Source organism: Dromiciops gliroides, chromosome 4 (assembly GCF_019393635.1).
Source record: "Dromiciops gliroides isolate mDroGli1 chromosome 4, mDroGli1.pri, whole genome shotgun sequence".
NCBI lineage: Eukaryota > Metazoa > Chordata > Mammalia > Microbiotheria > Microbiotheriidae > Dromiciops > Dromiciops gliroides.
In genome coordinates this window covers 95,938,154-95,954,791 of record NC_057864.1, presented here as the reverse complement: position 1 = coordinate 95,954,791, position 16,638 = coordinate 95,938,154, and the positions used below count along the sequence as shown (strand labels likewise).

At 37.5% G+C, this 16,638-nt stretch overlaps 1 protein-coding gene across 3 annotated transcripts in view; it reads right to left on the bottom strand.

Annotated features, from left to right (window-relative positions):
• Positions 1 to 12,624, bottom strand: part of PTPRC (protein tyrosine phosphatase receptor type C) — a 134,164-nt gene extending 121,540 nt beyond the window's left edge. The window contains exon 1 of one of the 3 annotated variants that reach the window (XM_043963518.1): positions 12,515 to 12,624. In XM_043963518.1, the coding sequence (XP_043819453.1) occupies positions 12,515 to 12,530 (16 nt within the window). In that variant the 5' untranslated portion in view covers positions 12,531 to 12,624. The remainder of the gene's footprint in view (positions 1 to 12,514) is intronic. The other 2 variants (XM_043963517.1, XM_043963516.1) reach the window with 2 other exon arrangements.
• Positions 12,625 to 16,638: the final 4,014 nt, after the last annotated feature.

The following is a 16,638-nucleotide window of genomic DNA, read 5'->3' as shown; positions in this document are numbered from 1 at the left end:
GACAGAGACAGAAAGAAAGGCAGATAGACAGACAGCTAGATAGTTGTGTCTTAGATTGTCTAGAACACTGGGAAACTGAGAAGTTGTATTTTACCCAATATTGGTATTTAAACTGAGGTCTTCCTGCCTCCAAGGCAAGCTCTCTATCCATTGCTGGCTCTAAACCTGGCAATATATGTTTATACCTATAAATACATACATATATGTATCTCTATATGAACATATATGGACCTGTAATTTCATCAACATTGGGTATGTGTGGAGTTTTTATTTTCTTTTAACACTGTACGAAAGAGTCAATTTCTAAAAGTCTAGAGAACTGAGCACAATGTAAGATGAAAATCAATCAGGAAAAATGTCAAGTCTTACACCCAGGTACAAAAAAACACCAAAAATAAAGTTGGGGAAGGCATGGTTATGCAATAATTATTCAAAATAAGATTTGGGTGTTACAGTGGACTTCAAGCTCAGTGACAATCAGTAATGTCATTGTGACAACTAAAAACAATCTAACATAATCTTGCATAGCATTGAGAGACATAACTTTCAGAAGGGAGATTATCATGTCACAGCACTCCACCCCCCACACACTCCACCCACAGCACCCTTTGCCTGCAGTATAGTGTTCATTTCTGAGTACCACGATTTTTGAAGGATATCAGTAAGTAGGAAAGTGTCCAGAGGAACTCTCCTCTGGATACAGATTGGTGGAGGACCTTGATCATTGCATTTGAGAATCCAGTGAAATATTTAGTTTAGAGAAAAGAAGACTCAGGGGATGGTGGGGAGGTAGAATAGCAGCATTCCAGTAGCTTCTGAAGGTCTCTCAAATGGAGGATGATGGGTCGTTAGGTTTGTTCTGATTGACTCCTTTGGGTCCCAAACTAAGAACCACAGGTGGAGTTGGAAAGAAGCCATAACAGACTTGATGTCATCAAAAATACTCCCAATAATTAGAGCTGTCTCAAAGTGGCATGTGGTCCCCAGAGAGGCAGTGTGTTCTTCCTCCTTGGAGGGCTTCGGGTAGAAGTGAGATGACTACTTAATTAATGTGTTTATATTAGAGAGTCCTTTAATGTATAGTTTAGAATGGATGCCTGCTAGACTCCTTTAGAATTCCCAGTTTTAGTCCTTCTCCAGTTCTATGATCTTATATGCTATCTTTCTTTTTACCTTTGCACATTCAGCACCTTACACAGAGTAGATGCTTAACAAATTCTGTCTGCAGTGGATTTTATTCAATACATTGTCTGGGAAATCTGTCACATTAATTTGTTATCAATGACCAGACTACAACTACTCATATAATGCCTACTGTGGACATGGGACTATGCTAGGTGTCCATTGTGATTATAAGTGACTGTTGTGCAAACACACCAAAGACATACAAGGACAGGGATGGGCACTGGAACTGCAAACGTCACTAGCATAAGGAACACCCAGGTGCAGTAACTCATTCTACCAATGTAGGTAGGTATCTTTTTTTTTAATTGAGTCATAGAGGATTTCCTGGAGCACTGGGAAGCCAAGTGGCTAGCCTAGGGTCACAAGTCAGTATATGAGAGAAGCAATACTTGAGCTCAGGTCTTCCTGAGTCTGAGACTGTCTCTCTATATGAAGCTATGATGAGAGACTTGGTCAAAATGTCAAATGCTAAAATTCAAGTATAATATGCCCATTGTGGTTCTCTGATCCTACTTGCCTAGTGGCTCTGTCAAAAATTCAAAATGATGCTAGTCTAGGATGACCTAATGATCCCATGGTGGCACTCAGTAATCCACTTCTCCATGTCTCAAAATCAGAGACTAGGAGAATTTAGAAGCCGAGGAGGCCAAGAGAACAGCAGAGTCCAATAGAGAAATTGTAGCCTTGTGGTTCCCACCTGCAGTGTGGAGAAGGTGGTCATATCATCCTCTATGAGAGAAAAGTGAAATGGATGATGAATGAAAAAATAGAAAGTAGAATTCCCAAAGGCATAATTCTATCTCTACTTACAAATGTCTTAGCAACACTGGAATATTGTGGCACTTTGATGTAAAAGGAAGCCTAAGTGGGACTTTGCCCTCTGGATCATTTCTACCAAGCTAGCAATGCCAGAAGACCAAAATGGGAGGCACTGAATGGAAACAGTGTTTTTACCAAGATATTCAAACAAACCACACAGTGAGAAGAGAATTAGGATATCTTGCTTTAGACTGGCTTAAGCCTGTTGTTAAGAAAGATTGAGTGGCTAGAGTGCATGCAGGGGAGAGACCTATTGAAGTTGCAAGGAAGTGTGGTACAGTTACCATTTTACATCGATTTCAAAACAGGAAAGAGTAGTTCAAAGGACAATTATTGACACAGCTTTCCACTCACCTCCTTGCAAAAAAGAACAAGACATTGAACCAGCCCAAACACAATATTCCCTAAAGTTTGTGTGAGATCATGAACAAGAGGATTGCAAGAGATGTCCTTCCATAGTACATGCATTAGAAACCCAAGTAACCAAGTCAGCTGAGGATGCACCAACATAGGGGGATTAAGCAGTGGAAGCATGTTGTGTGAATAGAAGTGAGCAGAAGGGGGAAAATGATTCTATCACTACCTAACTACAGAGGATAAACATTTGGAGCTAAAGCATCTATAGCTGCTCAAAAACAAAACAAAATATCAGTAGAAACCAAGAATGAAAACAGAGGTCCATAAAGAACATTTTAAAATACTTCTTTCTTTGTCTGAATCTGTTAGTTTAGGCATGAGTGCAGATTCCCAAAATGCCAGAATTAATGATGTTACTCTGTTTTCATCCTTATACAAAGATCAACTTATTGATTTGTCTTATTGACTCCTGGTCTGCCATTTATGGTCCTATACAATCCAGTCTATAGAATCATAGAAGCTCAGAAATTCAGAGCTTAAAGGTCATAAAAATGATGATGATAATGGCTAATACAGTGCTATAAAGTTTGCGTAAGCACCTTATGTACATTATCTCAGTTGTCCTCAAAATAATCCTATGAAGTAGGTGCTATTCTTAAACCCATTTTATGGAAAAGGAAGAGCAGCTAGGGGATGTAGTGGGTAGAGAGCCAAGCCTGGAGTTAAGAAGACTCATTTTCCTGAGTTCACATCTGGCCTCAGACACTTACTGTGTAACCCTGGGGAAGTCGCTCAATCCTGTTTGCCTCAGTTTCTTCATCTGTAAAATGAGCTGGAGAAAGAAATGGCAAACCATTCCAATATCTCCTCCAAGAAAACCCCAAATGAAGCCACAAAGAATCAGACATGACTGAAACAACTGCACAACAACATAGATATAGAAACTGAGGAAGAAAAAGATTATCATCCAATCCATCCCTGAACAAGAATCTATTCTGAGATGCACCCAGCAAGTGGCTAAACAGTCTTCACCCAAAACCTTTGGTAAGGGGGAATTTCACTACTTCCTGAGTTCAACCATGTAAATGTTTTTCTTTCATAAAATATAAATTTGTCACTTTGCTCTGTGGTTGTATCTTTTGGAGCCAAACAATCAAGTTTTTAAAATATCTGAAGATAGCTCTCATTCCCCTTCCCTCCCCCTAAAGACACCTCTTCTCCATCATAAGGATCCCTAGTTTCTTTTTTTGTGGGGCAATGAGGGGGTGACTTGTGTCAGAGGCCAGATTTGAATTCAGGTCCTCCTGAATCCGGGGCTGGTGCACTATCTACTGTACCACCTAGCTGCCCAGGATCCCTAGTTTCTTTCTTTCTTTTATTTTGTTTTCTTTTTTTTTTTTGGTGGAGCAATGAGGGTTAAGTGACTTGCCCAGGGTCACACAGCTAGCAAGTGTCAAGTGTGTGAGGTCATGTCCTTCCTAAATATGGATCCTGGAACTGAGCATTCTAGATGAGTTCTGAGAGGGCAAAGAGCATTGGGACTAATTGATCCTGCCTTGTCCTGAGAACTATATTTCTCTTAAATGAGAGCACTGTGGTATTTGATGAGCAATATGGTTTCATGGATAGATCTCTGGACCTGGAGTCAGGACACCTAAGTTTTAATACTGCCCCTGCTTGGAGCAGCTAGATGGTATAGTGGATGAAGCATTGGCCCTGAAGCTGGGAGGACCTAAGTTCAAATCTCACCTCTGTCATTGTGTGACCCTAGGTCAGTCACTTAACCCCAATTGCCTTAAACATCCAGGGCCATGTCCAGTCATCTCGCCACTGGACCTAAATAGCTCTGGAGAAGAGAGTGAGGTCAGTGACCTGGCACAATCCTCCTTCACTTAAATCCAATTCACTGAAAGTCATGACATCAACTCTTGATGTCATGGTCCTCTTCAGGAACTAAGGACAAACAACTACAACAACAACTGCCTTGCTCTATGCATGACCATACACAGGTAACAATAACCTTACAGAGACACCTACTTCTATAAAATGAAGATGGTATTATTTACACTGACTACCTCAAGGGCTATTGTAAGGAAAACCTTTTGTAAACCTTAAAGGGCCACATACATTTGAATAAATATAATTATCATTATTTTTGTCTGAGACTATGATTTTATCTAAAGGGAATTTCTGGCAAAGAGTCTCTCTTCCACCAATGCAAATGTACAACCACTCTGGAAGTTACAGGTCTTAGAGAGATATCTAGGACAAAGAGAGGTGAAATGACTTTCTCAGGGTCATACCACCAGTACATGTTAACATAGGCCTCGTACCCAGCTGTTCAGTTTTAATTCTGTATAATATCACATTTTTGGCTTCCAAATTACCCTGTTGATTCAAGGGTTTATAGACAATTCCATAACCCAGATGTTTGTCCAATGAACTACTATCTAGCTATTCCTTCCCTGTTACTTATGGAATTTGTTTTAGTAACCCCCAAAAGACTTTATATTTATCCCTTTAAAAGTTCATCTTCTGAGATTAAACTAAAAGTAGTATTATAAAATCAGGAAACAATAAAGCTATAATGAATCTTAGAAATTATTTATCCAAAGATCAAATAGCTAGTTAGTGGCAAAGTGAAGAAAAATAGTTATCAGAGTCTCTCAGCTGTAAGTCCAGGTTTCTTTGAGGGAGGAGAAACAAGAAGAAGGAAGAGACAGAGACAGAGACAGAGTCACACAGAGAGGAACAAGGGAAAGGAAAGAGAAGAAAGGGTCATCCATTCTAGATGCATTACTGAGCCTGTTTTGCAAATCTATAGGTACCTTAAAGAGGCAGTTGATGACCAGGATAGAATTCAATCTTTATCTCACCAAAGAGCCCTGCAAAAGTCATGTCAAGGGTTTTTTTTTTTAATTTTATTTTTCACTATAGGCTGTTATGTCTCAGTTTTGGAAAGAAGCTTAAACACTGTCAGTATGAGGCATTGAATAGATTTGATGTTAGACCTTCACTTGAGGTTTTGAGATCTTTGAAAAAGATGCTGATGTTGCCTTTTGAGAGTCTTATCAGTTGCAAACATAAGCCATATTCTTATTTGTTTCAGACACAGATGTTTTAGCTCCTTGCACCTGCAGCTAGAACTTCCCCTGTGATGAAAATTCCCTAAGGATACCTTGGATTGTTTCATTTTGGTTTTGGTTTTTTTTACTCTGCCAAGATGATATCCATGGCATAACATCCAAAGAAGAGCTTTGATTGGATTTTCTAGTAGAGTAAATCAGTAGAAATACAAGCAAACAGTGTATATCATCAAACCTGTTCAGCTCATGTCTGTAGGGGAATTGTATGGTGTAAGGTCAAGGAAACAGCACGTGAGGGAAGAATGTAGGATTCAGTATGTTCAGACATGTTGAATGTCTTTTGCTACCAATTCCTTTTGGTAGAAAACAGGCAAAAATCAGTTATCATTTAAGGTTCAGTGGAGTGATGACAATTTGTGTGTCTAAAGTTGAGTTGAGCTTCAAGTTTTTATTGATATTTCAAATTCAGGATCACAGATCTAGAGCTAAGAGGGACATTAGAGAGCATCTACTTTAACCCCCTCATTTTACAAAGGAGGAGACTGACTCATAGAAATGAAATGACTTGCCCACATTACATAGAGAGTAAGTAGCAGAGGTAAGATTTGAATTCAGGGTCCATGAAACCACATTCAGCTCTTATCCAGGTTCAGTGCTCTTTGCACTGTACCACAATGACAAAAAATAAAATAATCTTCCTTTTCTTATCCTCATAATTAATAACAAATATTTAATTGTAAATTGAATTATAATTAAGATGATTAATAATAAATTATTTCAAATGTTACAACTGTGAGTTCTTCTTTCTCTTGTTTAATTTTAAAATTAGAGTAACGGCAAATGTTCCACTGTTTTCCCCCTTTTTTAAAGTGCTGACTGTAGCTGTAATGAGAGCAGACTAAAATCAACTATACACTCTGGCTGGGTTCCTCTGTGACTAATTTCATGAGTTGACATGTCGACTCGCTAGTGTTAAGGACCTGGGGATTTTTTGTTTGTTTTTTTTGTTGTTTCTCCACAAGAGAATATAGCCATAACTAACAGTACAAGGCTGCACATGCTACTGTTGCCTTTCTTTTAAATAATCAGTTAAAAATGTGACTTTGTGCCCACGCTAAGCAAAGTAGTCCCCCTCCCATTGCTAAGCCTCAGTTTTTCTCACCCTGCAAAATGAAAGCATTAGACTAGATGACTTATAATGGACTTTCAAATGCTAAACTATGACTGTATCAATTTCCAATCTCTACCTTCTATCAGATAAGTATGTGATTCCTTACTGAATCATCCATTGAGAAAACTGTCTTTCAGACCCTTCTGCCTGTGGCTTGTACTCCTTAAAATGGGTCATACAAAATGTACAGGAGCATGCAACTCCTTGTCTGCTCCTGCTGGGCACATATCTTCCTCTCTTATTCAACTAGAAAATGACATAAACATTAGCACTATTTAGATGGTCTGGGCATCTTAACAGCAAAATGAATTGAATGAATTCTAATTCACAATGCCAAGGAAACATTAAGTCGGTAACTAATAACATGAACTGCCAGTTAACAAAAGGATTTTCCCAGATGGGAAAGAGAGGTAATAAAGAGAAGAACAGGAAGGGGAAAGAAGAAAAAAAAATGAGTGAAATCTGAAAGATCTGGGGATTTTGGGAGCAACATCTTGCTTAGAGGCAACTTAGTATAGTGGATAAAGAACTTTCCCAACAGTCAAGAAAACCTGGGTCCAAGTGCTGTCTCCAACATGTAATGATTCTGTGACCGTGGTAAGTTATAACCTTTTGTCACCACAGGAAACTCTTTAAATAAGACTAATAGATAGAATTTATATAGTGCCTTAAGGTTTGCTAAGCACATTATACCTATTATCTCATCTTATGCTCACAATGACTCTGGGAGTTAGGTGCTATTGTTATTGTCACCATTTTACAGATAAAGAAATTGAGGCAGGCAGGGTTTTGTTTGTTTTTTTGATTGTTTTGTTTTCATTTTTACCCAGGGTCACACAGATATTAAGTTTCTGAAACTGGTTTAAACTCAGGTCTTCCTCAGTCCAAGTCCAGCACTCTATCCCCTGTGTCATCTAGGTACCTATATTTTTCAAAGAATAATTACAGAGCAGTTTCCATTCTATATTAGTCAAGGGAGTTCTCTACATCAGTGAAATTACAGTTCTAGTAAAAAAAAAAAAGTATCGTATTTGTATATTTTCAATTACTCCCAACCTCATTCCTTTTCATTAAACCCTTCTCCTTCATGTGTCTTTCTTCATTCCTTTCTCTCTTCTCCTCTATACTCATCTTTTCATCTTATGCCCCTCTTTTCAACAAACATTCATGGAGCATTTCTTATACATAAGGTATTCTCCTTGAATTTGGGAATATGAGGTACATGATATAGTCCCAGACCTAAGGAGTTTGCAATCTTGCTGAGGATCAATCAATTAATAAGCATTTGTTATATATAATTTTACTATAGAAGGAGACATGGCATATACATAAAAGACAGATTATCATACAAGGTACTATATGATCATTAAAAAATGAATAAAATAAACAACCAGGTTTTGGAAGAAGACCTCTGTGTGCTGAGACAAGAGAATTACAAAATGTTGGAATTGGAAGGAACCTAAGAGACCATCCAGTCTGGCCTATGCCCCTACCCTGGCTTTGCTTGAGGGCTATCAGTAATGTCAGGGAAGACTTGCTCTTCATAGATGACTTGATCTGAACCTTGAATTTGGGGCATGATTAAACAAATGGAGGGAAGGGGAAAGGGATGATTAACCTCTACCTCATTTTCCCCCACAAAGTTTCTCTTTTAAATTCTGTAATTGAATTTGGTCCACTAATAAAATAAGGTGTTTTCTAGGTTCTCTGGGGTATATGAAGAAATATAAGATCCTTGTCCTCAAGAAACTTGCTTTGTGGTGAAAGAGATGATATCAATGATACAAAAAGATAACTAAAAATACACGACAAATGAGGAGCATAGATGATGAGTTCATAAAATGCCAGAGGTTTTCTTGTGAGTAAGAGTGTTGAGAATAGTTATAGAGAAGAGTTTGAATTTGAGCTGGTCCTTAATGGTAGGATAGGCAAGACTCAGAAATTATAAAAAAAGAGGATTCTTAGACAAGAAGAAGGGTGAGAGCTAAGGTGTAGATACAGGAATGTTCATGACATGTTCAGGGGAAATGAAGGGTTTTTTATATAGGAGGGCTGTGGAAGATATGATTGGAAAGGTAGTTTGAGGTGATACTATGGAAAATCTTAAAAGCTAGGCTAATGATTTTTGAAAAAAGGAATGGCCACCATGTCAAATGCTACAAGTAAGCCAAGGATGAGAAAAGCCTGATAAAAGCCCATCAGGACAAGAAGCCATAGCTGCTTCCCAAGGCAAACTAACAAGGCAAATGTTTGTTCCAAGAGGAAGCTACAATTAGAAATGAATGCAGTGCCTTTCACCATATTCTATCACCTTCCCTTGCAAGTATCTTCAATGCAACTGAATTGACCAAAATTCTGAACATTTATATGCTAAGTCCAAATATATAGTAGGAAGGAATTGGGCAAAGTTATCTCTAATGTTTCCTTCTAGCTCTAGAACCCTATTAAAGATTAGTCTATGAAATTACCTTAGTATGAAAAAATGGTTTAATCCACTACACAACAAGCATATCCTTCATTCTCCTGTAGAGGGAAAAAAAAAAAATATGTTGCATACAAATGGACCTTGTCTCCATTTGCACGTTTCAAAGAATTCCTATTTCTAACTCCACTCTCAGAACTTGATTCTTTCCAACAAGTCGCTCAAAAATTTTACAACTGACCATATACTTTCTTCTCCAGGGAGAGAAACAGAAATTCAGAGAAACCCATGTGTATGCAAAAGACATGGCCTTAAATATTTTCTGAGGCTTGCCCTGAACCAGAGAGAAATCACTTTTTTCATGCCCATTAGGCCAACATTAATGCAGATTTTGTGATCTACCTTCTTATGTTTGCAATCAAAAATACCTCCATTTCATTTTGAACTATTGCCTGTTCTTTTACATACGGAGACTAAACATCGAGTCATCCTCCCAAAGAGTGTGTGCTACTATATCACATCGACACATGTGAAAATCTCGGAACTTTTCAGAACTTCAGTTTTCATGGCATCAAAATCACACTTAGAGTAGCAAACCATGTGAAGAAGGGAAAAAAGGATGATGAGAAGGTCAGAAAGGTTGGGAAAGGAGAAAAATTCCTTGTAGGAAGGACTGACTAATGTGCTTAATAAATGCATGTTGACTGGTGGAAGGAAGGAACAAAGGTAGTTTCAAATATGATGTTTCCCACGATAACTTAAGAGCATAATCCCCTCCTCTGTGTCTTATAAAGTGTAGAGATGAAGTGTTCATGTCAATATAAAGATATATTTTGACCACAAAATATGTATACAGAGCAAGATGGCTATTGAAACAGGAATGTCTTTGAAAAATAATTGCTCTGAAAAATATATGTTAGATGAAAAGTATAATTGATCTTTAAAATTATCTAAGTAGATATATCACTCACTTTAAAGAATTACTCATGTTAGCAAAGCTAACTTAAAGCATTCTGTAAAGCAACTGCAATTTTCCTATTAGCTTTCTATACAAAATCAAAAATTATTCTCGAGGGGAAAATCCTTCCAGATTGAATTGAAACTTCTGAGTGGACCTCATATGGTGGCTAATCTACAGCCATACAATAGATTGAAATACACTGACAGAGATTGGTCTGCAGCAAGTACATTGCAGCACTTTCTGAAAGTTACAAATTTTTCTTCACTTGCTACCTTCTACCACACTTTCAGTAATTGGACAAACTCCTTACTCTCTCCTCTTAAGAAAAATAAAACATTTTCCCTTATATGGCAATCTGTACCCATAAACTCATTATTTTCCAAATGTTCCCCCTTCTTTATCTACTCCAACTACTGATCAGTTTCAACAATGGAAATGATGTTTAAATGAAAAATACACATTTCACTCATAGCATTCCAGCATGAAGATTCCTTATCCTTGAGCTATTGGCTTATGAAAATTTTCATAAGCCAAATTTCCCCCCTTTATGTATTTCTCCAATTACTTATCAGTTTTAACAAAATGCATTCACTTCCTATGTCATCAGTGCTTTTTATAGGAAGTACTCTATAATGAGTTTATTAGTGAAACTCTGCACTTAGATCATCAAAATACCGCATAATATTGACGGTGCTTTATATTGATGGTAACAGTATATTTCATTCATTCCAATTTATAAACATACAAATATAGAGATATGTTGTGTGATATATATATATATATTTGTATGCATTGTACACATATCACATAACCTTACATACATATATTTCACTAATTATTCATTTATTCCTTCAACAAATATTTGATTTGGTATAAGCAAGGCTCTTTGCTAGACCTTGCAAAAGGCAAAAGGACTAAGTTCCTGATTTTCAATAATCTAAAATATATCAAACATTGTTGCCTACCATTAATAATATTATAATGTTATTAAAAAAGATTCTCTAAAAATTAAACCTATTTCCATATAAAATCTTTTTAAAATGAAATTTTGTTTATTATAATAAAGCGATTGTTTACAAGGCAGAACGACTTTAAGCATGAAGTTTATAGAAATGAAAATGTGCTCTGATTTAGGGAGAGCAAAAATATAACTATTTTTTCTCTTTCATTGAAAGTACCTTAGAAATCAAACCATTACTGTCCTATTTTTTACTACTCAGAAAGACTCCCTGGTTGATAGAGACAGCAAGTTGATAAGGGGATATTTTAAGCCTAGAGACACCGCTGATCAAACACAGAGAACAACAAAATTTATTATTGGAAGAAAAACTCCATCCTAGACTCCCCTCCTCATGTACTCTCTTGTGTTAGCCAAACTAGAAACTGACAATGGAATAAGCTCAGGAGGTAGCTGCTGGCCTGCTTTTCTGGAAGAAATGAGAACAGTGGAGAGTACAGAAAGATTGCAAAATGAAAACAGAATAGGAGAATACAAATACTTCTCTCCATTTACTTTATTAGGAGGTTCCCCAAAATACCAATTTCATATTAACTACTTACAGTCACTTTGTAAAGTTAGTATTAAGCAAATTAAAAAAAAAGCCCTAAAACCCAGACGTTTCCCACCATCTTTGTGACCAGCAGAACATTAGAACTGAAAATGCTGATGAAACATCCATCACGCAGTCCTTCAATGAGTTAGGATCTCAAAGTAAATCAGGTGATTAAATTAAAACTATTTCTGAAAATACAGTTAGCCAAAGTGGTATAAAATATTGCTGTGGAAAATTAGTTTTGTGCCTTCTTAAGGCTCAATGTCTCCTCATTTTTTCAAGCCTGACATCTAAAATCCACCAATACACCCAGGAAGGGTGTTGGCCCCTTGGTTGCCAAGGCAGAAAAATGAGTACCTAAGTCCATCCATGGCTCTCCTGTGAGACTAAAACCTGGATGTGAAAACTTTTTAGTCATAGGAATCAACAACACTGACATATAAATTTGTAATTCAGTAAAATGCTGAGAGCAGTCATCAAAATTTGAGAAGCAAATTTGTGGGCTGAGACAGGGAGTGGCTACATGCTACCAAAGCTGTTCTGTATAGCTTTGCCAAAGCAGGATGTTGAAAATATTGTAGATGTTTTTTAAAAAATCTTTATTTTCTCATTTTTTAAATCGTAATAAAACCTAAAATCTGATGTGTTGGAAAAAGTTCAGAGCCTTTATTTCTTTTTTAAAAATAAGTTTTGCTTTTCCAAGAGCCTTGAGCAAGAGGTAAAAATTGAAAAAGATACTATTTTCCTTTTTAATATGATTTTTTTTCAAAAAGAAAACATGTGGTCACTCAAGTTACATCTCCATGTTGTCTAAAGAAGCTTTGGCATCTCTGTTTCCAAGTTACCAAGCCTACATTGATACTCATTGCACTCTTTTCTTTCAGTATTACTTATGGCCACCTTAGAAAAATTCTTCTAAAATAAAATATAAACAAGAAATCATGAAGAGCCAAGCCATACCTGTGACAAAAGACATCAGATTCCAGAAACGCAAAGCCAAATGTCAAGAGTTTAAGCCACAAAAAACATGGTTATATCTTGTATCAATTGTATCCTAATGAAACAGCATGCGTCCTTCTGAAAAGAAAATAATTGTTATTGCTTGAGGAAAAAAAAAAAGTATTTCCCCCAAAACAGAATCAAAAATAAAATAACTGAGAGCACCATACTCAGCCGGGTTGTCTTATCAGTCAGAGAGCATTTCCTCTGTAACCCGTCAACTAACCACTTGCTAGCTACAGGCACTACTAGGTAGTGATGTCAGATTCAGTTTTACACTACTTCTCAAAAAAATACTGTAGAGTTCCTGTTTCCAGGAAGTCGAGACTTGTTCAAAGTCAGTGCAATGATATCTTACTTCCTTATTTCTAGCCATTTTGAGTCTCCGAGATGAATTGAGGACCTTTTTAAAGGGATCCTTTTTCACTAAATAAAAGACAACCTTTTTTTTTTTGGTAACTCTCCCAAATAATGCTTCTTTCACTGCAGACATTTCTGATGAGTTCTCTCAAAATCCCAGCAAGTTCTTGTATTATCTTCATTTGAGAGATTACAAAAAAAAAAGCCAAGACTCAGGATAGGTATGTGTACCTACTAATGACTGATGATAGAACACACACCTATCCTATAGGCTCTTGACTTCCTGGAAATGGGACTCTACAGTATTATGGATCACAAATTCTAGGTGTCATTATTTTGATCATGCAAATGATAGGTTGACCTAATAGTCAATAAGTATACAAAGAAAATACAAGGACAACTTTAGAAGGTGAGACATTAACAGGTAGAGAGGTCAGGATAAAGCTTCATGTTGGAAGTGGTATTTGAATTTAATTTTGAAGAAAACTAGGAACTCTAACAGATGGAGTTTAGGAATGCATTCAAGTCATATATTCATGTGATCAATAGCTCAGTGCTTTAACTAAAAATGAACATTTTATGTAAATTTAAGGTTTGCAAAGCATTTTACATACATTATCTCCTCTAAACCTCACTATACTGTAAGGCAGCATATGACAGATATGTTTATCCCCAATTTATAGATGAGAAAAAGCGACTCAGAAAGGTAAGTATCTTGTGCATATTCAAAGAATTAGTAAGCACTACATATGGGATATTAGGGTTGTTTTCACTTTTATTCTAGCATTCCTAGAATTTAATACAGTACCAAGGATGAGTTAGATAATTAATTCTAATTAATTGATTATTTGACTTTTCTGATAAGGATCAATATCTACCAGGATTTTTCCACCTCTCTCACAGGATCATTATGAGGATCAGATGAGATAATATTTGTAAAGCACAGTGCCTGACACATAGTAGGTTCTATATAAATCTTATTTCTTCCTCTTCCCCTTCCCCATATGCCTCCCCCATAACAGGTTACTTACCTAGTTACTTCCTCCCAAAAGACAATAAAACTGTCCTTTAGGCCTAATGGAAGTGAGGAGGGTATAGCAGACTCAAGCCACACCTCCCTTGACATTGCTTCCTCCTGGCCTCTAGTTATATTGATGTGACTCCCTGGACACATATAGGACTAAGAGGTTGACTCATAGTGGGGTTGTGCTCTTCAGATTAGCAGATGTCCTAAGACTTTCCATATGCAGATAAACTGGGGATGGGATTATATAGTTAAATGCTAGAGAATCCTTGTTGAATATCTTTTTCTAAGACATGACTAAGCAAAATGTTAATGTTATCTGTTGAATAACTTGGGAGTACCTCATTCTATCCCAAGACTAAATTCTAGACTAACCAGATAAAGGCTTGAGGCGGGCTCACCTTTGTTGTGGTGGTGGAATTGGACAAGAAGTGGTCCACATTATAGTTGAATTGAATGAAGAGGACTGCAAATATGGACAGTGGGGTTGATCCAATGGCTGGATTCCACACTGTAACATTCTGTGACCTGGAGCTTTCTGGCAGTATATGGAGAATGCTCTCAGGTGAAGAGGGAGCAACCTCCTCCCTCATCATGCAGAATGATTAGCTTAAGGGGGTGCTAAAGAAGGCTTCCAGGGAATGGTAAGAAAGGACCAAGTCTAGTATTCCCTAGTTGATGCTGATTCTCCTGCAAAAGCTGAACTGCTAGTATAATAAAATAAAAGTAAAACGACCAGTGAATTCAACAACTAAACATAGAGCTTTGTGTCTTTTAAGCATCATGCAATGAAGGTGAAGAAGTAGCTAATGGAAAAAGTGAAGGGAGTTCAGCTAATGAGTGGGCATGGAGAGATCATCGCTTAGGATAGAAGTATGGTTTCCAATCCAGAGGTTTCAGTGCACCTTACTCAAATCAGAACCATAAGACAGGAAAGTGGGAGCAGAAGTGAGGGAGAGATTTGGAACTCTCAGCAGTAGTAAAGACACTTTTGACATACAATTATATATGTATGAAGAGACAGATGGCAACACTTGACCACTCTTGTTCAACTCCTAACAAATACTGGTTTGGACAAATTACTGCTATCACATAGAATTGTCTGGAAATGGAAGATGAAGACACAGAGCATAGAATTGGGCTGGTACCCAAACTAAGTATTGTAGTATACTTGTTAACATTCTTTTTTATTCTTTGGCTGAGTAAACCTTCATGTTAACTGCTGAAAGGCCTAAAAGTGCTTTATTCCATCCCAACATTGATCTTGTAGTAAAAGGATAGTGACCTATCAGGTCTGCCCCTAACAATGTAAATTCAGTACTTTAATCTACTAAATGGTGCTTATGTTTCTATTACTATTGATTATCCTTATTTTTATGATGATCATCAAAAAATGTGGATAGACTATCATGATCAGTCCAGTCAATTAGCAATTTATTAAGCACCTAGTATGTGCCAGGAATTCTGTTAGGCACTGGGTATACAAAGAAAGGTTAAAAGCACCTTCCCATCCCCCCCCATTGTTTCATAATCTAATGAGGGAGAAAACCTGCAACAAGACATAAACAGGATAAATGGGATAGCTTCAGAGGGAAGGCATTGAGATTAAGGAGGAACTGAGGAAGGTATCTTGCAGAGGGAAGGTTTCTTAGCTGAGACCCACAGGAAGTCAGGAAAGCTAGAAAGGTAGAAATAATGTGTGGAGAGCATTCCAAGTATGAAGGATAGCCAGTGGAAATAGTGTTGTGAGAGGGAATGTCATATTAAGGGAAGAGCAAGGAGGCCAGTATCACAGAATCACAAATATAGGGAGAAGAGAAAGGTGAAAAAAACTAAGGGGGTAGAAAGTTAACCAAGTATATGAAAAGGCTTTCAAAGCCAAAATAAAGGACATTATGTTTGATCCTAGAGGCAAGATTGAGCAAGAATCATGGCATGGTCAGACCTGTGCTTTAGGAAGCTCAGTCTGACAGCTGAGTGGAGGAAGGACTGTAGTAGAGAAGGACTTAAGGCAGGGAGAGTGACTAGAAGCCCACTGCAGTAGGTAATTGAAGGCCTGAAGCAGGGTGAAATTATGGTCAGAGGAGAGAAGGGGGAATATTTGAATGTGAAATCAACAGGCTTTGGCAACAGATAGGATATGGGGAATGAAAGAGTGAGGAATAGCGGATAGAAGCTAGGTGGTGAGCCTGGGTAACTAACAGGATAGTGGTACCTTTAACAAATAGGATCAGTAGGGGCAGCTAGGTGGTGCAGTGGATAGAGCACCGGCCCTGGAGTCAGGAGGACCTGAGTTCAAATTCCGGGCCTCAGTCACTTGACACTACTAGCTGTGCGACCCTGGGCAAGTCACTTAACCGTTCATTGCCCAAACAAAAAACAACAAACAAAAAAACCCAAATAGGATAAGTAGGAAGGGGGATGAGTTTGATGGGAATGATAAAGAGATAAATTTGGGTATGATGAGTTTAAGATGTCTATAGGGCATTCAGTTTTCAGACGTCCTAAAATGTAGTTAGGAATGAAAGCCTAGAGGTCAGGAGAGAGGTTAGAGCTTCACAAGTAGATCTGAGAAAATTTAAAACATGGGAGCTGATGAGGTCACAAATAAAATAGTATAGAGGGAGAAGAGAAGACCCAAAGCAGACCTGTGGGGGATACCTATGGTTAACGGGCATGACCTGAATGAAAAGGAGATAGA